Source organism: Phallusia mammillata, chromosome 2 (assembly GCF_965637545.1).
Source record: "Phallusia mammillata chromosome 2, kaPhaMamm4.hap1.1, whole genome shotgun sequence".
NCBI lineage: Eukaryota > Metazoa > Chordata > Ascidiacea > Phlebobranchia > Ascidiidae > Phallusia > Phallusia mammillata.
This window is the reverse complement of record NC_137253.1, coordinates 1,797,631-1,825,256: the sequence shown is the minus strand read 5'-3', so window position 1 is coordinate 1,825,256 and position 27,626 is coordinate 1,797,631. Positions and strand designations below refer to the sequence as shown.

Sequence of the window (27,626 nt, the reverse complement as noted above, 5' to 3'; positions counted from 1 at the left end):
GTTTCACTTTTCCTATTTTTTTGCTGTTGTTGGTATTTTTGCTCTGAGATCTTTATCCTGAACTTTGTATATGTTGTGTTGCAATTTGAATGGTTTTCAAGAAATGCGATGAAAAACTTATTTCTATTTTATTGTTTTTACCCGTTTTTTTTAACTTTTTTTAATCAAATTGTTCATACTGGGTGTTTTGTGTGTAAATTAAATCATTGCATATTTTGCAGCTATACTATCGTTTTTTGTTTTGTTGCACTTTTTCAAGTTTTTAAATAAGTCGTCGAGTGAAGCCAACTGTTTTCTTCCCCATTGCTTTTGTAATAATTTTTTTCCACTGTATTTTTGATCTGTACTAAAAACTATGTTAGTTATGTTTTTTTTTGCTATTTTAACTTTAGTATATTACTGTAAATTTATGATGAGTGGTTATTTGTGCATGTGTCAATTGAAAACCTGTTACTATATAAACTCTTATATCCCAGTGCTTTTCAACTAACACTCCACAGATCTGCGCCAATCCACAAACATTTTCTTACAATCCACCAACAAATGTGGTTCCAATAGTTCAAACAGTTTGTTGTCTGTCAAATGCGTCGCGAAAAAGTAGTTTGCCTTTTTTGATGTATAGCGACATCGTGCGGCTTGAGTTTGAGATATTCCTTCCACCAAGTGGCGCAACAAATCAGTAACATTGTCTCAACTTTCCACCGAACAATCGCTTGGCCAAACAAACCATGGGCGAACTTACAGACAAACTTAAACTCACCGATATTTGACCCGGGCTTATCCCGTGGTTGTATCTTGTAATAAATCATCACCAGTATGTGAATACGACTAGGGAGTTTTTCTATTTAAAAACAAAACAAGTTGTCAGAAATTGATGTTGAGTCTTTTTTAGCTGGGTGAAAGAAAACACAGCGACATAAATCATCAAGCCGGAAATACCTGCACTACGTTACAATATTATGGAAACCAAACAGTGGAGGACGCCATCGGTGGATAATGGCTAAACGCGCTGCAGCTACGCCGAATTATAAGCGTTTAAAAAAATATACAGATCAACAGTCTGACAGGAAAGAACAATCTTGGTCGCTTTTGACGGATAAAAACAAGTTCGAGAAACTTATTCATTCGCCAAGATTGCTTGCTGGTTATCGCAAATTCCCTGCAGTGGTCGCGGGTTCTAATCCTATCTTGGTCGTTTGTGTTTTAACGGATTTGCAATAAAATAGGGAGCTCGGTGCGCACCGTGGATAAAAAAAGTGAACGATCAAACAAACAAACAATCGCGTAACTGGTTGCTGTCATTATTTGCAAAAGCTTATTTCATATCCACGTAGTTAATTAGAAATTAAAGTGCAGCTAGCGCAATATTAAATCAATAAATACACGACGCATCAATCACAAAAAATGAATATACATAAGTTAAAACCTCTACGACCTGCACACGCCAAATATTCTATGTAATATTTGTCATGTTGAATTGACTCATCATGTCGCCGAACTGCTACGGTGTAGCTGCAGCGCGTTTAACTACTATCCACCAATTGTGGCCTCCATTTTGCGCCCCATAACGTCTCAACGTTGCGCAGCTATTTCCAGGTTGGTGATTGTTTTAGTGCTATTGTGTCGCTATGTTGTCTCTAACCAAGCGAAATAAACTCAACCCAACTTATAACTTTCAAGTAAAAAAATGCAGTAACCGACGTGTCAGTTAAGTTTCCGCTGATTTTGTCTTCCACTTCAGCGTGACAGTTTTCTCATTTACTTTCCATCGTTGTGAAAGGTGACTTCCATCCGCAGTCTTAAAAAGATCGAGATAAGGTTTTTGTTTCTCCGCTAGGTGGCGTACTGAGTCGTGAAAACTAACCACACTATGTTTTAATCTCCACTTGCACTTGACCAAGCCGAAACACCGAAGCCCGGGTTAGACATCTGTGGTGAGAGTTACTCTCTCTCTCTCTCTTTCTCTTGATAAGATAAAAACATTGAGACACACTTTCCATTAAGAAAGTTCCCAAGAATAAAGCGTTAGCACGGTGTAAAGCACAAAAAAAGAAAATGGAATAAAAATATTACTGCAACTGTGTCTCCATGTTTAGTAAAAGGCACACTTGGTGAAATGAAATCGCTGGGGAAAAAAAGCGCTGCAGGGACACCGTCATGGAATAGATTTTAGCTGTAACTTTTAAACAGTTTATTTGCGATGCGGATGTTTCACGAATAAGTTTTTTGTTGATAAATCGCAGAAAATCGCAAAAACTTTGCATCAACTGAACTGACGTGGGTGGGTCGTATGACGTCATTCACGGTTGATTAGCCGTCGCGCATTACTGCCTTGAAGCGATCCTAACCCGCCAGCTTTATTGGTGCTAAGTGACGTGACGAGACTCGACTGAAAGCTCTTTTAACATCTATTTTTAACTTAGTTATGTACTGATTAAATTGGCCGGTAAAGTATTTGTCTCGGGCTTACCCGTTGCCAACCGTGTTAACAATACCAGAAACGCTGCATAACATGATTGAATAACAGTTCCTAATTAATGAACGCAGCAAAGTATGCTTTTCACGCTGAACTAATAAGCTCCGCAAATATATTTCATAAGTAGAACAACATATTAAGTCAATTCAGAGTTGAACATGGTCAGTTTGAATAATTTTATCACATTTCCTCTAAAACAGAGATCCTAAACATAGAGCAGTGGTTCTCAAACTTTTTCTTTTTTTTTTAAATGGTTCCTTTGCTATTATTTCGGGGGCTCGCGGTCCTTTAGCTGGAATGTGTATTTATAAAAACGAAAGTTGATTGTAGGCTTTTAGCTAGTTATGCAAAATTGCGCATAGTAATGATTCAAAGACAGCTTGTGACATTACAGACCAGACAAAAAACGTTACGGTTTTTTATGAATATAGAATTACTTCAACCGCTTCGCGGTCCCCCCAAAATTGCCTGACGGACCCCTAAAGGACCCCAGTTTGAGAAACCGCTCATTTAGACCAAGCTTAACTTTTATTGGAGACAAACAAGCAAAACTATAGAATTGAAAGATTTGAAATGGTCATTGAATTGTGCACGCGTGTAGAGTTTCAAATTTTTCTCGCTTTTTACATCGGCCACTTAGATTTTCAAACCCTATCAATAAAACATAGCAGTAATATAGTGTTTAGGAATTCAACCGGTTGTGTTTAAAGTTTCAAACTTGCTTTGTAAGAGTGAGTTGAATTCAACTAAAATAGCGTTTTTGTGTGCGAGCGAGCGTTGCTCGTTACTTTGTCTTTCAATTAAGCGTGAAAAATTTCCTTTTTTACATTCTACCGTCGCACGGTCTAGCTTTTGTTCAAAAGTTGTGAGAAGGTCGATTTTTAAATGCATCAGTTGCGTTGTTAGTCCAACCTTCTTTTTCACAAGTCACCCCTGGTTGCGCTGTAATTCAGAAACATTTTCCGAACGCTGTAATTCAGAAACAGTTTCCGAACGGTTGCGCTGTAATTCAGAAACAGTTTCCGAAGCTGTTTTGCGTTTCCGAACGTTGAACCTAAAGCGACTTTTCGAATTTTGAACAGAAGTTCAAATTTGAAACAAACTAAAGTTGGTTGGCTTGAATCTGTATCTAATTCTAGTTTGAATTCTAGTTTAATTTCTAGATTTTGGGAAAATTTCTATTTCTAATTAATTCTAATCTAATTTGCAAAAAAGGAGATGCTCTAATTTTAATTCTCATCTAATTTGAAAAACTTAAAAAAAATCTAGTTGTCCAAGTCTGGCTTAGACGCAGTTTGGTTGTCAAAATATTTTAAACTGTTAATACTTAAAGAAAACTGATTGATGTTATTTTGACAATGACGTCATTAGTCCTGTTTCTTAGTTAAATTGAGACAAGTTTATTTCGCAGAAACATGTTTTGTTCGAGCTTTTGTGTAAACTTGTTTTCAGTCAAAGTCGAAAGTCTGACCGGGTTCAGTCTCCGGAAGGAATGTGATTTGTTGCTTTAGCCGTGTTTCAAATAAACCTTTGTGCGCTTTCCGCCAAATTGTTTAATTGGGTAACTCAACCTCAGGTCTAAGTCGGTCTTAAAATAATTGCTCGTTTGTTTCCCGCTAAAAAATGATTGATGACGTGTAACTGGCATTATTAGCTCGTATTGTTACGCAAGATGCGACAATAAAACCAAAAATATGTGCTTGGAGTTTTTACATCAGAATGACAGTGATGCTCCCAACTTACTGTGAAATATAATGCGCGTTGCATGATGGGCCCAGAAATGCTGTTTGTCGCCAAACGCAATGCTAGATCGTGACTTATAGCGCTGTATAGTTTTACTTGCTATATAGCCAAAACCTTAACAACTAAATGTAAATTTGTTCAATTTTAAAATATAGGCTACTTTACTTGTTTCAATTTGCGCAATAAACTAAAATGTTGGGGACATATTTAATTGTCTCTTTTCTGATACTTTGTTTGACTTTGTTTGATAGTAGCTTGTCTAATGGTCGTCAAATGTGGAGGAAAATAGGGTCCGCCATAGCCCTTAACTTTGTTTGGTTCAAAAAAGTGTAGATTCCATTAAAACTGTTAATTGTATTCTGCGATGTTATTTTTTGAGCGCACCATACGACGTAAAAGTTTCACAGGCACTCTTTCCCTGCATTTAACGTCTGTGTTTGATGCTGTAGGCTAAATATTGTTTTTGTAATGCAGTTGATTGAGAGCGAACTACGCTACTAGTTAGTCGGCAACAACTCGAAACCGATATCAGCGTCCTTAACATATCTGGACAAAGTCTTACACTTCAGTTTGTTTGTTTAATATATCTCAGCGAAAGAGTGCGACACACTTACATATGGAAGCCAAAAAATGTATGAAATGAACTAGTGCGATAATGGGCCCAAGCACGTAAGAGCGCTTGTCCGCTTGGAAGTTCTTTGTACCTCAAAATTAGTATACTTATAAAATTAATATGATTTTATTCATCGGAGCATGTTTATTCATGGTTTTAGTTGCATAGCATGTAATTAATGCTTATGTGTTCATAATTATTAAATACCGTGAGTGTGTGTCAAAATGTGCCCCTGGCCTGTAGCAAAATTTTCTGGCGGTAAAATCGCAAGAACACATGAAACAGTGTGAATTATTTTACTTGCAAACAACTAAAAGCACCTTCAGGGGATTTCTAAATACTTCGTCAAAGGTGTTTTTGTTCAAGTTTCTTCTGTCACTTTCTCTAAAAAATTGTATGGTTCGGGGTTCTTTATTCGGTTTTGGATTTTTTAAAACAAGGTTAACAAGTGCCCCCAGGGCCGGATTTAGACCATTAGAGGCCCTAGGCTATTCCATTTGTGAGGCCCCTCCCTATTTTTGATCTCCAAATTTCTCTCTAAACCAATAGTTTCCAACATTTTTGTAATCACAGACCCCTTTCATAAGTTTTATAGGTCCGCGGACCCCCAATGTTATTTAGACTTGTTATGTTTTTTGTTTCCTGCGTTATACGTTATTATACTTTCGCTTTTTGAGCCATCACAGTCCCTAAATCTCGATAAACTTCTGTACTGTAACGGTCAACGCAACAAAAAGATATATATTTTTGGACTGGTGTACAATGCTTGAAACAAAGCACATGTCACAATGGAGGTAACAACTAACAATAACACAAAAAGTAAGTTTTCCTTATCCAAAAGTTTAATAAACAGTTTGCACTTGTATGCAAGATTGTAAAAACGGCTTACTGTTGGTTAATGGCACTAAGAATTTGTGCCTCCACAACCCCCCAAAACCAACTCGCGGATTCTTTGGGGTACAGGTTGGGGACCACTGCTCTAAACCAGGGCTTCTCAAACTGTGGGTAGCGACCTCAATTGGGGTCGCGGAAAATAATTTTGGGGTCGCGAAACATTTTGCGTTGTTATGTCATTCACAATAAATGGTATACGTGCGTACATTTATTGTTTACACATCATTCCCGTGTAGAGGCTATACCGGGGGTGCACAACCTTGCGGCCGTACAGAGACGAGTTTGTGCGGCCGTGAACATGTTTATTAGAATATATGTACTGTCGGCCGTGACGTAAATAAAAACTATTTTGCCAAAAATTTTGATTTTTGAACGGCTTTAAAGTTTAAACACATTTTGTGGAACTTTTAAGAGTATTACCAGCCTAGTAGCCATAAGTGCCAGACTTTGTTATACCCATTGTGTGCAAACAATGCGAAAAGCAGATACCACAAGCGTCACAATATAGATTATGACGTTATAAAAGCAAAGGCTGTCAATTTGTGCATCAAGTTAGACATTTATTTAGGCTTTTTAGGCGTCATTAGATAGTATCTTTATAAATAATAAAAATACGTATTTCTTTACAACACTAATTTAAAAAAAGGAAGCAGGCAATAAGCGGCCGCTGGTGAAATAAGAATCTGTCATGCGGCCGTCGTAGCGAAAAGGTTGTGCACCCCTGGGCCAAAGTACGTATAAAACACAAGTAGTCCAACCCATTGTTACGCGATAGAGCCACATGGACGCCATTTTGTTTCCAAATTAATACAGCAGGTATAGGAAAAAACACATAAATTGTCTGATTTTTACAAACTGGTGGGCTTTAACGCGAAATTGATAGGTAAAATAATAAAAAACTTTTGGGTTCTAACATTTGAACGTGATAATGCACGCTGAACGCAAATATTTAAAGTTTACATGAAAATTAAGTGGCAAAATTTACATGAAAAACAGCAATTTAGCTTTTAATATTGCGTTGAAATGTTAGAACCAGAAATTTTCATTCAATTTGGCGAATCAAATTCGCGTCTATGCTTTCCAGTTTGTAAAAATCAGACAATTTATGTGTTATTTTTCTCTACCCATAGTATCATTTTGGACACAAAATGGCTACATAGGCTTTATTGCGTAACAATAGGTTGGACAACTTGTGTTTTATATAGACTTTGCCCTGGGCTATACCCATTAAGGGGTCGCGTAGAAATTTCTGTTTTAAAATGGGGTCGCTGAGCAAGAAAGTTTGAGTAGGCCTGCTCTAAACAACATCGCATGTCATTGCTTAATGTTAAAAGTATGAGTGTATTAAACTCTTCTCTTTTCATTCATGGGTGCAAACTTTTAGTTAAAACAAGGCAGTTTTGCTTTTAATTTTAATATCTTTGATCCAACAACCGTTACAAAATTGTAAAGTAAATTTATGAGGACATAAGAAATAGTTACAGTGATCAGATAGAAAATATCATTTTCATTTTTTTCTTGCGCTTTCTAGCTCCACTTTCAAATCTTTTACTCATAATAAATTTAAGGTTTAAAAAAAATATGAAATAAGTTTGTTTGCTTCGCAGATTCAAACGCAGATTAGCAACACCAAGACGTCTAATATAGAGAGAAGTCGATAACATTAGTAAATTTCAATTGACAAGACGTATAATTTACCCCGTTTACAGTGAACAACACAATGTCTATTAGTTATTTCAGCAACATGTCAACTACCGAAAGCTGTTTGTTTTTTTGTAGAGAAGACTATACGGTACTTTAACATAGAAGCTTCCAGCAGAATGCTCGTAATATCTGCCTTTATTATGATGCAAACGACGTAATAATGACTGTTTACAACGTGGTTGAAACCAGTTGCGTATAGAATTTTTTACTCTGAAAAGCTTGATATATATATATATATTTATACTTTAGATGGGGTTTAAACTTGTCAAGTTTTTAAAAGAATTACAAACTTCGAAACCGAATTTTGAGGCCCCTGAACGTTGAGGCCCTAGGCTTAAGCCTACCTAGCCTATTGGTAAATCCGGCCCTGAGTGCCCCATATGGAATTGCGCTAGTGTAGGTTACGGGTCGTCCGGAAACAAATCGGAATTTGGCCGAAAAACTTATGTAATTTATTAGAAAAACAACACTCCAAATCAAATGTCTGGATTTTAAACAAAACGTTTTAAAACACAAAAGAACAACTGTTTAGATTCTTTGTTATACCCATAACGATTTTTGTTTCATATGGTTTTAGTGTTTGCCTTTCCCCTTTCATGCAATATATACAGGTGACAGGTGACCATAATGTTCTGAATATTTTGAGATTTTTTTTCGCCTTGAAAGCTAACAAAGCCATGTTAAAGATGATTTAAACATCTACTTTGTAAAACCTTTTTTTGTAATTCAAAAACAGGGAAGTAACACTGTAACAAGTTAACAACAGCCATAAAAGTCAGCACAACATGATCTTGTTTTAACCCAAGGTATTTCTTATATATGTGATATATTTTTATCACCCGGATAAAACAACCCTAGTAAATGTCATTGTTTTTAATAATAATAGTAACATGCGTTTGTGGGATGACTGCTAACAATGTAGTATATGGTTACAACTACGTTGAAGGTATGCTAGAAAAGTATAGTTGTGGGTCAAATTTAAGTTTGATGGTTCATAAAAATATATAAACTGTTGCTGGATGTACTTCTCTATGTGGCTGACCAGCTCATGCAGACTTCTATAATTAAAGCAGCAGGAAAGAGTGTTTACGGAAGAGTTTAAGATACAACATAAGGGTGAAACCTTTTAAAGGATGTAAACATGTGTGAGTGAAATTTGCAAACGCAATAACACATTTTTGTGATCCAGGATGATCATATTTAGCATTTGTTCATCAAGGTTGTTGATCAAAAAAGATATTTGATTTTGTGGTATTCTAACAGTTGTATGCCTAATCATGACTGGTTTTAGATATGCTGCTGTGACTCTTTTTATATTTGTAATGTTTTAAAAGTTTTTTATGTAATTAATTTGTTGGTGTCAAATGCTGATCAGTCTGTAACTTGTGGAAAAAGTTTCATCATGGCAAGTTCAAGGTAGTTTTTATAACTATTATTTGGTTCATCTAACATAGTTTCATACAATCTAATTGTGGCAAGATTTACATTCGAAACAGATAAGTAGTTAAAAAAGTGTATAACACACATCTATATTCTAAGAAACTTTATGACAACAATTTATTTTGTCACAAGCATTTTATTGTTCACAGAAAATAGGTGCAAAAGATTTCTGTCCTTCTGTTGTTGTGTATATGTTTTCTTTTTTAACACAGCCTTTGTACCTTTGGCACAAATAATATAATGAGTTATATATGAATATGTTTTTCCTAGCCATGGAATGAAAAATAAAAAAATCCATGTTACCTATCAATATGCTAAAACATGATTTTAAGACAAATATATGTAGGTTGATTGTAATTTGTTGTTTAGCAGTAGCAGCCAGGATTCAACAAAAAAATCTTCAAAACATGCTTTTCAAAACGCATGCAAAGATATGGATTTCAGATTAAAGCTGCAATTTCTTCGTAAACTTGGTTTTTCTAATTCTGAGGTTGGAAAATATCTAAAAAACAATGACTTGGACATGTTTCAGTTTTGGAAAAGTGAGGACTTTGTAACAAAAGATTTGGCTTTGATTTATTTGCATTAAATTATATATCAATTTGGAGAAACACAACTTCACAACAATAGGTTGGAAACATAAATGTTGACTTTTTTACAGGTATTGACAAAAATGATCCAGAAATATTCCAACTTGTAGGGGATGAAGTTTATTCCCACAAACGAAATGAAAAAGTTGATCAACTTTTGGCTGAAAACAAATCAAGAAGATTTCAAAGTAAATTAAATTAGGGGTGTAAAATATACTTTAGGGCTAAAGCTACCCAGAAAAAGACATTTGTTTTATTAATTATGGGTGTCCATTGTTTTCCAAACTTTTATTCCATGCCTAAATCATTCAGTTAACATCTTATCAAAATATTTAGCAGTTTCTGATCAAATGATAATGGCAGGTTACTTTATTGTTTAATACCAACAATTTAAATAGCTCTGTAGCTCACTAAAGTTTTTTTTATGATCCACTGGTGGCCTTGGTCCATTATTTTGGATCCACTGCTTTGTCACATGCCTGTGCTTGTTCTGTTACTTTCTGTACTTTCTGTAAACTTGTAAGAAAATAGTGAAGGTTACTGCAGATTAATAACAAGGTTATAGTAAGAGCAATGTGGCCTTGTTTCAGTGAATCACTGGTAAAGTTTGTTGAAAGTTATTTTCAGACCTTTAATAAAAAACAAAAATAAACATTTAATGATCAAATATATTATGCTGTGTTTCATTTTGTGCTGAATCTAAAACCCTTTTACCTCTGCCACTATTTCCTTAGTTTTCAATGTTTCACAGATCGCGAAATTTCTTGGTTTATTTATGGATTTTGTCGATTTTATTCCGATGAGAGCTTTTGGAAAGACACAATTATTCGACAAAAGTTCCAACTTGAAAATGCTCAGTTGACAGAAATTGAGAGTGATTACAAGGGAAACTTTGCAGAAAGACAATATCGCATGATGATGATATGGATGAAAGCAAACAGACTAAGTAAAACAAAATGTTATGTTTTTTTGCCAAAGAATAAACATGCTAAAGTAGAATTCTGTTAAACAGATACAAGATGTCATTTGGTTTTTTATAATCTCTGGTGTTTAATTGCTCATTCTAGAGTTGTTCAATGCTAGAATAAATGTTATAGAAAGAACTTTTAAATGTTTATTTCGATTTCATTGTAGTATTTCATTACCTTCTTTATTTGGTTGCAAGCCATAGCTGATAATTTTATATACTTCAAACTTCAACACTAGATAACTTTTTTATTACGGATTACCATGACAATGGCTTTCTAGTTTACTTTTCTATTTGATAGAGAATATTGAGAAAGTCATCATAAAACTGAAGAAGCTTCATCTTGAGATTCCTGAAACATTTGCTCCAACATCAGAAGCAGGAAGCTCAACTGGAGAAACAGGTTCACAATGTTACAGTAATCAAAGGAGTTTTGCTGTCAATGTGATAACTACATATATTTAATGATCTCATTTACACAGTTTGATTTGAGATGATCGGTTAGGTAAACTATTGACAATGTACAAACAATTCCAATTTCATGTTGGATTTGTAGCTTTCCAAGTTCCTATTTATACAAGTAGTGTATTAAGATGAACAACTCCTAGAAGTCTGCTATTTCTACCACCTTAAAAACACTCATTTTTGTACTGAATGCCCTTTCGAGCGCCAGTTTTATATGGTAGCACGGCATTAATATGCCAATTTAATGCTCAGTCTGTTTATGCAACTGCTCTGCCAAGCACCGAGCATCAAAAACAGCGATGCTCGGCACCGAGTACCGGGGTTCTGGCTTGGCTCGGCTCATCCCTATCATTTACTATTCATTCAAGTTTCATTTAACATGATTGATTAGGTTAACTTTTTTTCAATATACAAACTTCATAAACAAGGCTATAAAGTAGAATGTAAGTTAATTGGTCCTTTTCTCCAAAATTACTTCTCACATACTAATACAGATCCATTGCCTGCTGTGCGCGATTCCCCAGACATGAAACATCACGAAACAGAAACTGAAGATTCAGATTCTGAAAGTTCAGTAGATTCTGTTGAAGGAAATAAAGTCAGTAAATTAGGTTGGTAGAAAACTTGTTGCTTGCAAACATTGCAAGGTGAAATCACTATTATTTGTTTCCGAAGTTATTGTTTGGTTTAAATCCATTTTCTCTTTTGACTGTCTTAAACTTTTAATGCTCAACAATAGAACATGTCATGGTATAAAATCCATGCACAAGATTTTACTGCTTTTATAATGGAGAAAATTTTGTTAAACATACATTCCACCTAATTGGTGCTGTTAAACCCAAAAACATAAATACGTATCCATTAATATGTGAAAGCTTTTATAGTGTCCATCATCCTAAGAAAACCTTATCTTTAACCTTATAATCTCACCTGATTACGCTTTTATATGCAACCACAAAAATAAAGTCTTGGATCATAAAACTACTTTCTGACTAACTTTTGATGCTTGACATTAAAGTTTGTAAAGTTTTTTTTTGTATTTTTACAGTTGACACCACAGAAGAAAAATTGCGACAGCATCTAAATACAGTAGTAGATGAAAAATGTGGTAGGGATTATGGGAGAGCAGTGGAACCAGTTGACCTTGTGCTTGTAAAATATACTGGACAGAAAGACAATGATCGTGAAAAACAACAAGAAAAATTGGCTAGAGTGGTAGATGAAGGAAATGAACTGAAAGGTGATATTACAGTTGAAAACATGTTTGAAAGAGCAAAGATTGAAGCAGGAGACATTGACAAAGAAAAAAAATCAATTGGTGTTGTTGGTGCAGTTGGAGTGGGAAAGAGCACATTAACAAAAGTTATTGTGCAAAAAGTTTTGGACAAGAAAATTATTTCCAATGCTTCCCTTGTATTTTACATCACAGTGGGCACCATTGACCTTGAGCGAGAGACAGACCTTTTTGAATTACTTTTCTCATCACTGATTGCAGAGGGAAGTCTTTCAATAGATGAAGCAGAAAAAAAGGAGCTGATTAATTTCATCTTGAAGGATCCCAACACAGTAGTAATCATTGATGGTCTGGATGAAGCTAAGACTGAAAACTTACATTTATATCCCCCTTGTATTACCATTCGCAAAAGCAAAACCAATGGCTCTAATATTTAACATGTTGAATGGCAAACTTCTTAAGAATGCTTACAAGCTGGTAACATCAAGAATTACCCAGTTTATTGATGCTTCTCCAGAATACAGACCAAAATTTGTTTTAGAAATTTTGGGTTTAGCACCGAGTGAACAACAAAAACTTGCTAGGTGTGTATGTGGTGAACAGTTTGACAGAGTTTGGAAAATCCTTCGAGACAACCCAGCTTTGTTGGAATGCTGTGTAGTACCTGTCAACATGCTTATGGCGCTTAACTTTCTGTTGGGAGGAGGAACACTAGGTACTATTACACTCACGGGTGTGTACATTGCAATGTTGAACAGATACATCCGTTCAAAGCATTGTGATTTTCCTGATGGTATGGATGTGGTTAAGAAGCTTTGTGACCTGGGATTTTATGGGTGGCAAAACAACCAATCACTGTATTCTGATGAGGACCTAAAGCTGTTTGGAATTCCTTTGAAAACACAACAAGCATTTGTCAATACGGAAGTAGAGGATTTTGCAATCCGTATTTTGCAACAAGACAAAGTTAGCTACTTTGTTCATCGCTCCTGGCAAGAGTTGTTGGTTGCACTCAGACTTGTTTTGTTTATGCCTCTAAATGAGTCTAAATCCTTCCTTGAAAATGCTTTTGAGTCTGGAGATCTAGAAAACGTTGTTAAGTTTTGTTTTGGCATATGCAAAGATAGTGTGTTTGACAAAGCAAGACAACTTTCTCTTGCAGCACAAGTTAATGAAATAGAAGAGAAGAAAAAGTTTTTTGGTTTAATTGCTGTATCTGAAGCAAAGAAACTGTCACAGAGTGTATCAGAAAGTGATAAAGAACATGACATGCAAATGTGGTTTCATCTTTTCGCATGTTTGAATGAACTTGACTGTGATGATATTAGCTTACCTGTGACCAAACTTTTACCAACTGTTGCTGACATGTGGGGTTCTGTATTTTCATCTGATATCACAAACATGGCTTCACTTTACAAACTGAACAATACCACTCTGAATTTGAATTTTGTACATCTGTCATTTGTTGGAAATGCTTTACAGAGTTTTGGGAAGTTTGTGCAAGAAAAGAGAGTTAAAGTTAGTATGACAATTAGATATTGTCAACATGTTTGAGTATTATTTCCTTTAAAAGATGTACAGAATGTTCGGTTTGTTTAATTTATTCGGCCAAATCGGGCACTTTTGTAAAGATTCGGTTTTGGCCGAATATGTCTTGTCATTTGTTATATTTTTAACACATTTTCATTTTTCACACAACAAATGAGTAATTTATTGTCGGGTTGGAAATCATGCTGTAGGCCAGTGGTTCTCAACCTTTTGTAGACCGAGGCCACCTAAAATTAACTTTTTGGCCTTGTGGCTCTAATCCTGTAAGAAGTAATCCTGTAAGACCTGTAGCCCCATTACAAATTGTTGGAATTGTTGGAATTCGGTACTAATTTTAGCTTTAAACAGGTTGAATAAAGTAAACAAGAATCCGTAATTGTGAAAAACCTCATTATGGACAAATGGTGTATGAAATAGTCAATGAAATTAGGGGATAAAGTTATTTGCAACACACACTTAATTATGTGTGTTAAAAAATAAAATGGCTTTTAGTGGGTGTTTCTAGTGAATCCACACCTGTGGCCCCCTAGGACTCAGCTTTATTTGGTATTAGCGGAAACAAAATTGCACCGATTCGGTACATCACTAGTTCCTTTGTCCCACCAAAGCCGTGTGCTTTGTAACTTACAATTTATAATTTTTCTTTTTGGTGATTTGTACAACCCTATTTAATTTTTATAACATTATACTTTTTAGCTTTAAATTAAAATTACCCTATGTCTGCAATAAGGGAAAGTGTTAGATTTAGATGAAGTATTAGTTTTATGTAAACATTTGTTGTTGTTTTATGATAAAATCAACATCAATAGGTTAAAGGGAATTCCCATAAGTTGGTGTTACATTTTTTCAAAAAATGTTTGTAATGTTGTGGTTGCACTTTGGTAAATTAATATCAGTTGTATCAGGTTAATTGGTCATTTATCAACATTTGCTTTGTTAAATAAAGTTTTACCTATTTCAGATTGATCGCTTCTATTTACGACGTTGTCCTGATGAACAACTGCAGTTTGCTAGAAGCTTCCTTCCTCATGTGGAGAGATTTCAAATTTGGCCATTATTTGGTTCCCTTTGTGATTCAACAGACAGGGGCAGAAAGGTTTGAAGTTTTGTTTTCAATTAAGTTGTTGTCATTAAAACTTTGACTATAGTGTCATACAATGAACATATTATGTATTGTATGCATTTTAATTGTGAACATGAAAATGATGCATAATATTACAAAAGCAACACACTGTTTAAAAGCAATGTTTAAATGTTAAAACCACAAACAATTTACAATGATTTTTTACAATTACACTGATTTTTTTTTACTTATAATTACTTGTTTTTATGTTTAACAGATGAAGGAGTTAGTCTTGGGATCTATACCTTTTGGAGATGAAGGTGTGAGCATACTAAGCAGTGAGGTGGGCAAAGTAGCTGAACTTGATATTGGACACATTGGCATGACATCAGTTGGTGCTGTTAAGTTGGGCGAACATCTTGAGATGGAAACTACACAGTCCATGGTAACTGTGAATTTGTTTGTCACTTTTCTATTGTCATTGTCATATCCATTGTGACAAAATATATGTTGATAGAGAAACAATGATTTTAAACACTTTGTCCATTTAATAATGTGATTGGTGTTTGGGCATCAACAATTCCATGTTGCATAGCTGTTAACTTCACATTATTGTTGTTGTGTGAAATGTACATTATTGTTTAGGTTAGATTGGATATCAGTTGGAATGAAGTGGGTGACATTGGAGCTTGTGCAATTACCAAGTCAATCCACAAAATGAAAAAGCTTGAAATGGCTAATTGTGGAATCACATGTAAAGGAATGCCAGGCATCACTCAAAACATCCTAAAATCTCAAACTAAGGTATGTCACTGTTACTTTTGATCATAATTTCACTGCAATGTTTTTTTTGTAATTAATTAAGTATTGCTTGTTTGTGTAACACAATAACTTAACTTTAAGTGAAACTTATAGTTTTCAGAGTTTTAAGTGACTTGTTTTTAACATTGATAACATACTCACATGTAATAAATCATAATGCCATTATTCAATGCTATCTAACTCAAACTTTCTACGCAACTGTCAGGTTGAATTGTGACATAATTAAACGAAGCACAGTAAAACAAATACAATTTGCGCATTTCTTTTTTTTTTCTTCTACTTTTTAGATGGATGAACTTGAACTTGCTGACAACCCAATTGGTGACCTTGGTGCTGCAGCAATATCAAAATGTTTGAGCAATGTCAAATCACTTGGTTTGGGTCGTGACATATTTGGTGGTTGTGGAATAACATCCGATGGAATTTCTCATATCGCTTCAGGTTTGCTGTCACTCCAAGAACCGGTGAGATGACAGTTGATTCCTTTGTTTAAAGTGTTGACATCAAACATCGTATTCACTTAAAAATATGTTAATCTGTGTTGATATTTGTTTTACCAACAAAAATAATTTTCTAATTTTTCGCGAATTCAAGTCAGCACTAGGGTTGACCTGATACCCCATCTTTAATTGGGATCTGATACTTGACTACATATAAAACTGCATTATTTAGGTTATAAACTCGCTGAGCAGAGCTTGTCCATGTTGTATAAACACAACATCCCCTTTTTTCACAACCAACAAATGACTTAGTCCCTAAAAGCTAGTTAAGCATATTGTCAAATACCAGACATAGATTATTGGGCCAACCCTAGTCAGCACCGGTAAATACAAAACATACACACTGTATATTTTTAGCTTGTTGGAGAACAATGGGGTGCATTAAAAAGTAATCTGAATTGAAATGTTTAATTTTCACCAAAACAGTTGGATATCAAGTTTAAAGAGCTCTTCTGGCAAATGTGATTTTATTCCGACGTTTCGACGTCCTATACAGGTCGTCTTCATCAGGGTAAATAACACTGAATGCGACTAGTGATTTTATTCCAGCGTTTCGACGTCATATACAGGTCGTCTTCATCAGGGTAAATAACACTGAATGCGACTAGTTTGCCAGAAGAGCTCTTTAAACTTGATACTATGCCTGGCAGCAATAGCTTATACATTTGGATATGCTATAAACTGTGTGTTAAATTTTTTTCTCACATTTTGTCACAAAAAGCTTGTTTATGTGCAGCATGTGTGCGACATGTATGTTAATTTTTTTTTAGATGAACAGCGTGAACTTGTCATGCAACGAGTTTGGTGATGATGGGGCAAAGAAGCTTTCCAAATGCTTGCATCAAGTGAAAGGACTTGACTTGCAAAAATGTGGAATCACATCAACTGGAGTAGTAGCATTGGCTGGTGGATTGTCAACACTACAAACACCAGTAAGTTGTATCCGTTACAAAGCCTAATAAATTTGAAGACACACATACAAACTGCATTGACACAGTTTGCTGTTTTTGTTGTCTTGGCTAACTTTTTTACAATACATCTGAAATGTTCACCTTATGTCTGCTTTTTGGATATATTGTAAGATATCAATTTAAATTGTTTTCAAAATCTATTGCCTCATTTACATATCCACATATAAGCATTTGTTTTCTTGTTTTAGTAAATTAGTATTCCCTGGATTGCCCATCCCTTTTATTGGCCTAGGGTTGGTTGTGTTAATAGTTTTGGTTTACTCTGTTGGAATTTTAAGGATCACCAAAATCAAAAACAAGTTAATTAAAAAAATTGAAGTTTACCACCTTTTTATTTTTGGTGTAGTAGAGTAACGCTTTTTAAATTGTTTAAATTTATTGGTTCAGAGCAGGGTTCACTAACCCGTGGGTCAGGTGCCACATGCCACTTTTTTGTGGCTGCAAACACTAGGTATATGTGTTTCAAAGTTATGTTGTATAATGGTGAATTTGGACTACTGCAACTTTTTGGGCCAATTTGCTTATAACATAGAGTCAAGACCTCATATGATTATATTTTCTAAACATTTTATCTAACAGGTTGTTTCTTTTTTGGATAAGATATATTTTGCATAATCTTATTAACATTTATTTACATAACACATTAACTTAACTTGAAGCGTAACACAATAAACTTTAGAGTTTTGGGTGATTAGTATTAGTTTGGAACACAACACTGATAACATACTCACATGCAATAAATCATATTGCCAAGTCATGAATCAAAAACTCCTAATGCTATCTAAAGCATACTTTCTGTCAATTGAGCTGTCAGGTTCAATTGTGACATAATAAAACAAAGCACAGTAAAACCATTCTAGTGCGAACTTAATTTACTTGAACAAAATGCTCATATCGCTTCAGGTTTGCTGTCACTCCAAGAACCGGTGAGATGACAGTTGATTCATTTGTTTAAAATGTTGTATCTAACATTTTATTTACCTATAGCAGGGGTGGGGAACCTGCGGCCTGTTTGCCTTTTTAATGTGGCATCGTAAAATTTTTGTTAAAGTATACAACACAACATGAAAAACAATGTAATGTTTATGTACAAATATTTCCTAGAAATGACTTTGACATTATTGGTGATTATATTCAATATCTCCCCATTTCAAATTATGGCATCAAACTTATAACAAAAATACCACTCATTCAATCGCCTGCTATAATTGTGACATAACAGTCACTTGTTTGCCTCTCGTTGCAGTAACAAATCATTTGTTATGTGGTGTTAGTTTTAAATTGATTTTAGTGCTATTGGCTTGTGATCCTTATATTGTTACTTAAAACATATTATTTAAAAAAGTTAGGGTGTTCCAACTCTTATTTTTTGGTCAAAATAAGTGATAAACCTGTATGCCTTGTTTTTTGCCAACATGTAACAGCAAAGAATAAATCAAAACTGGAGCGATGAAATATAAAACCACTTGTGCCCGAAAATGTTGTGCAATTCATGTGGCCCTAAGTAGATTCCCCACCCCTGACCTAAAGTATGTTGACCTGTGTTTATTTTACCCACAAAACTAGTTTTCTATTTTTCCAAACTTAAGTGCAACAAATTTAAACCATTCCAAAGCAGCGTTTAGTGTCAGTTTATGAAGCACTGTAATGGTCTGTGCCCTCAGTTGAGGCCCAATAACTTAACAATACAGAGTAGGCTTTATGACAAGCCTAATCATAAAAAAATATCTAGTTTTTAAAAATGTGGGTTCAGCATTTCCAATACCATGTATAGTGTTATGTATCAGCAGCGCTACATTATTATTGGACCAACCCTAGTCATCAGTGGTAAATAAACGTATACACCTTATGTTTTTTAGCTATTTGGAGAACACTATCAACATATTTGAAAATGATTTAAACTGTGTGTTTATTTTCTTACTAGCATTTCACATTGCTTGTATATGTGGAGCATGGGTGTAACATGTACGTTCATTTATGTTTTTTAGATGAACAGTCTGGACTTGTCACACAACAAATTTGGTGATGATGGGGCAAAGAAGCTTTCCGAATGTTTGCTTCAAGCAAAGAGACTTCACTTGTATAAATGTGGAATCACATCCACTGGAGTAGCAGCATTGGTTGATGGATTCTCAACACTACAAACACCAGTAAGTTGTCTCTGTTATAAAGTTTAATAAATTTAAAGACAGCTTTACAAATTTGATTAACACAGTTTACTGTGTTTGTTGCCGTGACTACCTTTTTTCAAATTAATAGTCCACAACCACTTTATATGTTCACTCTATGCCCGCCCCTTGGACTGAAAATGTTGATTTAAATTGTCTTCAAAATGTATTGCCACATTTACATGTCAACGCACAAGTGTTTGTTTTCTTGTTTGAGTAAAGTGGTATTCCCTAACTTGCCCATACCTATTGTTATGCCTAGGGCTGGTTGTGTTAAAGTTTTGGTTTATTCAGTTGGAATTTTAAGTGTTCATTAGAATTGAAATGCTTAACATGTTAAATATATAATTTGAATTTAACATATTTTCCTATTTTCATTAAATAGAGCTGTGCTTCTCGAATTGTTTAAATTTCCTGTTTTATAACAGGGGTCACTAACCTGTGGGTCAGGTTCCATATATGACTTTCTAATATGCTTGTGTGCTCTAAACATTAAAGTATATGTGTTCCAAAATTATATGCTACTATGGTTAATTTGGGCCACTGCAACTTTTTTGGGCCAAGTTACTTCAACAGTACTACATTTTTCTTACAAATATGTTTATTGCCTTCATTGAATGACAACCACTGGTTCAGAGTTTCATGCTTTGTTGGTGGGTGCAATGTAAGGTTTTCTAAAGAATTTTTTAACTTTTTATTGGATTCACCTATTTTCACCCCTTAAACCCCAAAATATTTGTTTTGATTAAAAAAAATTGGAAATTTAAATTAAAAACTTTAAAAAATTGTTTGCAATGGTTTATACTTATTTAGTGTTAAAAATTTTTGCTTAATTGCCAAATGGTTTACAGCCCATAATATGTAAACACTCTAAAGCCCAAGGGAGTAGTTCACTGGTTGCAATTGGGGCGATTTGTAGCATAGCGGGAGATCGTTGCTTGGCGCGTGGGGCATTTTACAAGGCAGTATTTTGGATGATTATACATCAGCTCAATAATGCTATGTGGTTTTATTAAGTTAGCATGCATATTTTCAGTTTTTGCAAACGGTTTGTATCATGCAAATGATTAAAACGATACTTCGGTTTTGTACATTTTTGGCAAATGTTGTTGATTAACATGAAGGTAAAAAACTAGACGTTCCCAAAGGCACAATAAAAAGTTATTAAACCGTCATTGACAAGTTGGCCGGCTTATGACGACTGAAGGTCAACTTTTAGGAAACACAAAACACAGTTTAGATTTTTTTTGTCATAACATAGCTTATTTTTGTACACATATACTCCAGAAACAATGTATAAGTTAAATTTGAATTGGAACAAACGTTATTGTTAATCTTTACCCTGAGGGTTACTACAAGTCAATGGTACTCATTTTGCACAACGTTAAGTATTTTTTTCGTTCTGTTTTACTGATTTGTAATTGTATGACAAAATGATGCAAAATAATATGGACAAAACTTTTTTAAATTTGGGCTAATGTTTTTTAATAATTTGTCTTCAAAAATCTAAAAATAACCGGAACATTTGTTGACTGTAAATCAGCACAAACATGTGTGTGGGGAGCTGTATGTTTTTGTTAACGAAAACAATTATATTTTAAATATTTGGTTTTTTTTACGCCCTGTACTATTTGGCTAATTATTGCTCATAAGCTTCCAGATGACTGTCTTACATAGAAAACATCTACGCAGACATTGCTGATTGGTTGCTACCAAATGCTCTAAAATACTGTAGTTTAGAACCCTTGCCCCCCACACAACACAAGTAAGAAATGTATTTAGTTTTGTTTTTATCTTGTGCTTTGTTTTTTGTAGATGGAAGAGCTTAGGCTTGATATCCTTGGGCTTAATTGGGAGCTGAAGAGTTGCATTGATGCAGATGATTTGAAAATCATGGAGTCAAAAGTAGAGGAGCTTGAATGGGTGGGATGGTAATGCAGCTGCAACAATCATGAAAAAGCAACAATACAAATATTTTTGCTGTTTTGTAAAAGTTGGATGGAAAGAGAAATTTTACTTCGAAACCATTTTATGCATGTTAATATTTTTGACTTTTTGTAAAAGTATTTTTTGATTGTCATTGTTCAGCTTACCTTGCCTAAACTTTTTTTCAAATTGTACTTTTATTTTTTATTACCACTAGCAAAACTTTATTGTAATTTGTTTCTAAAATGGTTTTTAACAATACATGATTCCGTTTGTATTTTGTCTTTCAAGATCACATGCCAATTATTTTTGTATATTTCTTAAATATATTTTGATCATAGGAAAATTTTCGATTTATCCTGAACTTTGTATTTGATGTGTTGAAATAATGGCTTCTAAAGATGCGATGTAAAGTTCATTTAAGATTTTTCACCTGATTTTTCTATGGCACTTGCTTTTCTACAATAAATTTTCTTCCCAATTTGTTTAACACCGAATCATTTGCACGGTATGTTTGATCTGTGAATTAAATCATTCAATGTTTTTGAAGCTATATTTTAATTTTTTTGTTTTATTCAACTTTTTGATTTCGTTATGTTACTGTGTATCAGTTTGTCGGCATGTGAAATCAACTGTTTTCTTTTAAAATACTTTTTCCACGGTTTGTTTGTACTATAAATGATATTAGTTTGCTCTTTTTGCTATTTTAACTTTAGTATATTACTGTAAATTTGTGATGTGTGGTTATTTGTGCATGTGTCAATTGAAATCATGTTACTATATAAACTCTTATATCCCAGTGCTTTTCAACTAACACTCCACAGATCTGTGCCAATCCACAAACATTTTGCTACAATCCACCAACAACTGTTTGCTATATAGGCAGCATTTAAACTAAGTAGTAGTTTTATATTCTTCAACTCATCTCTTGAATCAGGAATTTTATGTTATTGGCGGATTTAGAATATTAATGATGTAAATAGGATTGATGTAAAAGTATTTGTACTAACTTGTCTATTTGTGTGAAACACACGATAGTGTTTCCAAGTGTTCCCTGCAACACCTGAGATTGACTCCCACAATTCCCTGCACACTGCTGAACCAAATCACAGCATTTCAAAACGTAGCAGTTTGTTTTGTCAAATGCGTCGCGAAGAAGTAGTTTTGCCTTTCTTGGTATATAGCGACATCTTGTGGATTGTGATAGGTAACAAACTTCCGCTATGTGGCGCAATAAATTAGTGGAATTGTTATAACTTTCTACAGGTGAAGCGCTTGGCCAAACAAACCATAGGCGAATTTACAGATTAACGTAAACTCACCGATATTTGACCCGGGCTTATCCCGTGGTTGCGTCTTGTAATAAATCATCACCAGTATGTGAATACGACTAGGGAGTTTTTCTAGAGGTGATTCTATTCTTCAGAAGCAAGCAAGTGGTTAGAATTTGAATTGAGTGTTTTTCGCTTGGTAAAAGAAAATACAACGACAAAGGCACCAAGCCGGAAATAGCTGCGCAACATTAAAACGTTATGGAGCGCATGAACAGTGGAGGACACCATCGGTGGATAATGGCTAAACGCGCTGCAGCTACAACATATCCAAAATTGATAGAAAACGCGATAGTCTGACAGGAAAGAACAATCCTGGTCGCTTTTGACGGAGGAAAATAAATTCAAAAACGTTACCTACTGGTTATCGCCACCGCCCTTTTGACGGAGGAAAACAAGTTCAAGAACTTATTCAGTCGCCAAGATTGCTTACTGGTTATTGCAACCGCCCTGTAGTCAAAAGGTTGCGGGTTCTAATCCTATCTTGGTCGCTTGGGTTCTCCTGAGCAAGAAACTTGAGCGTCATTGCTTTAACCCAGGCCCCACGAGAGGGGGGTGCAGCCGGTGCGCCGCACCGGGGCCCATGAGAGTCTAGGGGGCCCATAATTATTAAGTTGAAGATTACAGGGTGAAATGTGTACTTTTAAAATTGTTTTAAAACTAAAAACTGTTGATGCTGATTGCCAAATGTGGAGTTTGATTTGTTTGTATTGCAACTCTATGCAACAAGTTTTATAATTGGTATACGTTGGTGCATGCGCGAATTGTAGCGAGATCTTTTTTTTTTGCTTTTTTGTGTCCGTTGTTTGGTAAGACTTCTGCACATTTGCGCTGACTACATTTGCTGGTGAGTTTTCTGGACGTTATAATAGCATTTGTTACACGTATTTGTCACAGCTTTAGTAGTAAGCGAGGTACTTTATTGGACCTTATTTGTTAAGTACATACGCGATAAAGTGTGTGTGTGTGTGAAGACGTTTACTTTGCTGTCTGCCTTCGTATTAACATTTTCTATTGGTCTGTTTGTACCTATGTGAAAATGACCGGCAAAGCAGTTATTATTTTAAACAAATTAGTAATAATGGGGTCTCATTCGACTTAAGTCACATTTTTGGAAAGCTTGACTTGAGTCTACTCAGCTGTGAAAAGACTTGGCTTCACTTGGTATACCAACAAAACACAAAATCTTTTACCAGATAACCGGTTCAGTTGGCTTTAACCAAACAATACCAGAACTTTACTGTCCGATTTGTATGGATTTTTGTTGGTATACCGAGTATATATATATTTTATATTTTTGAGGTCATTTCATCCTCGACCATATTTTTTAGGTTGCGAAATCGTATTGATAACTGTGTAACATTCAAAAATTAAACTACTCCCTACGAAAGTTTTCCTGTCGCGATATGTGGAATTGATATTACCTAATTTCATAGGATTACAACGCCTATGATTGATTCAAAGCCCGTTTGTTACGTCACGGACAAAACTGCAAGTGTTGATTGTGCGCAAACAATTGCCTTCCTAGGTTACTTGTGACGTAATATACAAGCATTGCTCGTAAGATGAGACTTACTATACCAGGGGACGGCAACCCCCGAAAAGCATGTCAAGGTTGGCAGTTTTGGCACGCTAGGTGCTGTTATGTGGCACGCCAACCGATTTGCGTGTTTATATTGAAGCAACAACTTCACCTGTTGCACTGCTTGTTTAGTTTTTAGCATGCCATGGTCTTAAAATTCAGCCTTTGGCACACGTCGCCTAAAACGTGACCGACCCTTGAAATATACAGTTTAACATTCGCATAACCAGATTTTGGGATTTAAGAAATACCATGTTTGGCGCTGAAAAAAGTTTTTAGTGACCCGTGGTTTAAGCGAAAACAGTACATGTCGAGACCAGTATTTGCTTTTGAGCGTTTACTTGTATAGTGCATGCAGTAAAAATATAGTAATTTTAGGTTTTTAAAACTCTAAAGATTTGAGGTTTTTGTCCAAGCTGTTTAATAAGTGCGGCTAGCTTCTTTTGGTGAATAAACGTATTAAACGCTTGATCATCAGCACACAAATAGTGTTCAAAGGGGGCCCCAGAAATTGACTTGCACCAGCATATTTTTTTTCTCTTCAGGGCCCTGCTTTAACCTGTGGGTTTGCAATAAAACAAGCAGCTCGACGCTAACCGTGGATAAAAGAAAGTTAGTAAACAAACAAACAATCTCGTAGCTGGTTACTGTCATTATTTCCAATAACTTGTTTCATATCCACACAGTTAATTAGAAATATAAGTGCAGCAAATGCGATAATAAATTACGAAATATACGAGGAATCAATCACAAAAAATGAACATATTAAAGCGGATGCTTTATTTTAATGCAGTTCAATGATAGAAGAACGCAACAATAAAAACCGCGCTTATAAGGCGACAACGACAGAGCGAGAAAAAGGCAAATGCACGCTTCGATACACTCGAATGTAAACACGTAAGAGAGGTCGCCACAGGACCCCCCTCCAGAAGCGGGCATGCGTCACGCTTGGTAGCGTTCCGGGGGATGCAAGTTGCGTCTCGGTCGTCCTCTGGCCGGAGGAAGAGCGACTGGAACAGGTGCGGTCAAATCTACATGGGCAGGCTTCAATCGGTCAATGGAAATCGTCTGCGGACGACCGCCCATGTCTAGAGTAAACGTTTTGTGCGACGACTTAAGGACCTTATACGGACCATCGTACGGTGGGGTCAGAGGAGGTCGGTGAGTGTCACGACGGACAAACACATAAGGACTGCCCTTCAGCGTTGAAGGGATGGACACGTGAGGGTTGCAGTGACGTGACATCGGTTGGGGCAAAAGGTTTTGCAGAGTATCCCGCAACGTTGGCAAAAAATTTGCGACGGAAGTGGCTTCAGTGGTAAGAAAATCGCCAGGTACCGTTAAAGCAGTGCCGTAAAGCAATTCGGCAGACGAAACATTCAAATCTTCTTTGGGAGCGGTTCGTATCCCAAGCAACACCCAAGGCAACTCGTCCAGCCAATTGGATCCGGTTAATCGAGACATTAAAGCACTCTTTAGATGGCGGTGGAAACGTTCCACAAGACCATTCGCTTGAGGGTGGAAAGCCGTCGTTAGATGAAGATTTATGCCTAAACGTTGTCCAAGAGAAGTCCATAGATCTGACGTAAATTGAGGACCACGGTCTGAAGATACATGGCAGGGAATGCCGAACCTGGAAAGCCAATGAAAAGTAAAAGCACGTGCGCAAGTGGCGGTTGTAGCATCTTCCATGGGTATAGCTTCGGGCCAGCGGGTAAAACGATCGACGACGGTCAATAAATACCTGTGACCGCGACAAGGCGGAAGTGGACCTACAATGTCTATGTTCAGATGCTGAAAACGAGAAGTGGGAGGGCTGTACTCGTGAAGTGGGGAACGAACATGCGTTTGAATCTTGGCACGTTGGCAAGCGAGGCACTGTTTAGCCCACAACGCAACATTCTTTTTTAACCCATGCCAAACAAACTTAGAGGATATGAGCTTCTTCGTGGTACGGATGGAAGGATGCGACAACCCATGGATGACGTCGAAAACTTTTCTTTGCCAAGAGGATGGAACAATAGGACGTGGTCTTCCCTGAGAAACATCACAAAGAATAGTAGTCGGCGAACCTTCGATCGGAACATCCCTAAGAAGCAACCCAGTCAACGCAGTGCGGTAAGACTGAACTTCGTCTGTTTGTTGTGCGTCAGCAAGAGCCTTGTGATCAAAATCAGTCAAAGAACTCTGTAGAGCATTTACAAACGATCTAGAGAGTGCATCTGCGACGGTGTTTGACTTGCCACTAATGTGTCTGACATCTGTTGTGTACTCCGAAATACACGACAGATGACGTTGTTGTCGAGAAGACCATGGCTCTGTAACCTTTTTGAAAGCAAAAGTGAGCGGTTTATGATCGGTAAATGCTGTAAACTTGCGCCCTTCAAGAAAATAACGAAAGTGCCTAATGGCCAGGTGAAGTGCTAAAAGTTCGCGATCAAAGGCGCTGTACTTGGTTTCGGGTTTTCGCAGCTGACGGCTGAAAAACGCAAGAGGGGCCCAGTGACCTTCTGTAAACTGTTCGAGTACTGCGCCGACAGCTGTTTGAGAAGCATCGACTGTAAGCGCTATGCTGGCTTGCCACTGTGGGTGGTGCAACATATACTTCGTTTCCATGGCCACTTTATGTCCGTCTTTTATGGCCATGTGACCATATTTGGAAGTGACGCAAATGACGCATGGCCATATACATGGCCATACGCGGTTTTCGAATGTCCTTCCCGCGGGGGTGGACATAACGGCTTATGGCCGTCTTTACATGGCCATAACGCTGAGCGCGCACAGGTTCAAGTTTTTAGTTGCAAGTGCAAAAAGGTGAATGGTGAGCAAATAAAAGATATCTCCGAATGTTTTTCTTTGAATTGTATTGGACTTAATTAAATTTAAAATTTCAGTAAATTCCGTTTGGTAGCGCATCTTGTAATACGCAGTATTTTTAAAATGAATACAAAACTCAAATAAGTTAATCTTAACTTGCACACTTTCATCATTTTCGCACTGTACAATGCAAGACTAGAGTTCAAACCGGCAACTTTTCCCGCTTGTTGTTCCGCTTCATTGGTTTTGTAGGACATGGAAACGCAAGCGCTTTTTGGCCATTCGCTTTTGTCCGACTATGACAAATGGCCATGTTTTATGTCCATGTCGCAAGTGGCCATGGAAACGAAGTAATAGTTGCACGAGCAAGAGCATTTTTTGCTTGGCAGAAGGCTTCTTTCATCTCAAGAGTCCATATGAGTTCCTTTGGTTTACCAGATAAGGAACTATACAGTGGCTTCATGATGGTTGCAATGTTGGGCAGGAATCTATGATAAAAGTTAAGCATACCCGAAAACTCCTGTAAGCCCTTGACCGTCCGTGGCACAGCAAAATTTCGGATGGCATCAACTTTTGCAGGAAGAGGTTTAATGCCGTGTTGGTCGACCAAGTGGCCGAGAAACTGCATGCTGCTTTTTCCAAACTCACACTTCTGGGGATTAACAACAAGTCCGTGATTGGAAAGGCGTTGGAAAACTTGCTTTAAGTGTTTCATGTGAGCTGTCTGGTCTGGACTTGCAACCAGAATGTCATCAAGATATACATATAGAAA

The 27,626-nt window shown here is 36.1% G+C and overlaps 2 protein-coding genes across 3 annotated transcripts in view; both read left to right on the top strand.

Annotated features, from left to right (window-relative positions):
- Positions 1-22,048, top strand: part of LOC145214072 (NACHT, LRR and PYD domains-containing protein 5-like) — a 40,098-nt gene extending 18,050 nt beyond the window's left edge. The window contains exons 18-21 of the mRNA XM_080082518.1: positions 15,847-16,023; positions 16,830-16,991; positions 19,019-19,180; positions 21,014-22,048. Coding sequence (XP_079938644.1) covers positions 15,847-16,023; positions 16,830-16,991; positions 19,019-19,180; positions 21,014-21,133 — 621 coding nt within the window. The 3' untranslated portion in view covers positions 21,134-22,048. The remainder of the gene's footprint in view (positions 1-15,846; positions 16,024-16,829; positions 16,992-19,018; positions 19,181-21,013) is intronic.
- On the top strand, positions 8,726-12,621 carry LOC145214070 (uncharacterized). 2 transcript variants are annotated; one of them, XM_080082517.1, is made up of 7 exons: positions 8,726-8,846; positions 9,243-9,412; positions 9,532-9,648; positions 10,212-10,406; positions 10,729-10,830; positions 11,387-11,503; positions 11,941-12,621. In XM_080082517.1, exons 1-7 carry the CDS (start codon positions 8,833-8,835, stop codon positions 12,561-12,563), a joined length of 1,338 nt encoding a protein of 445 aa, XP_079938643.1. In that variant the 5' UTR covers positions 8,726-8,832; the 3' UTR covers positions 12,564-12,621. The 2 variants fall into 2 exon arrangements, with proteins under 2 accessions (XP_079938643.1, XP_079938642.1); XM_080082516.1 differs by having other exon boundaries at positions 9,240-9,412.
- Positions 22,049-27,626: the final 5,578 nt, after the last annotated feature.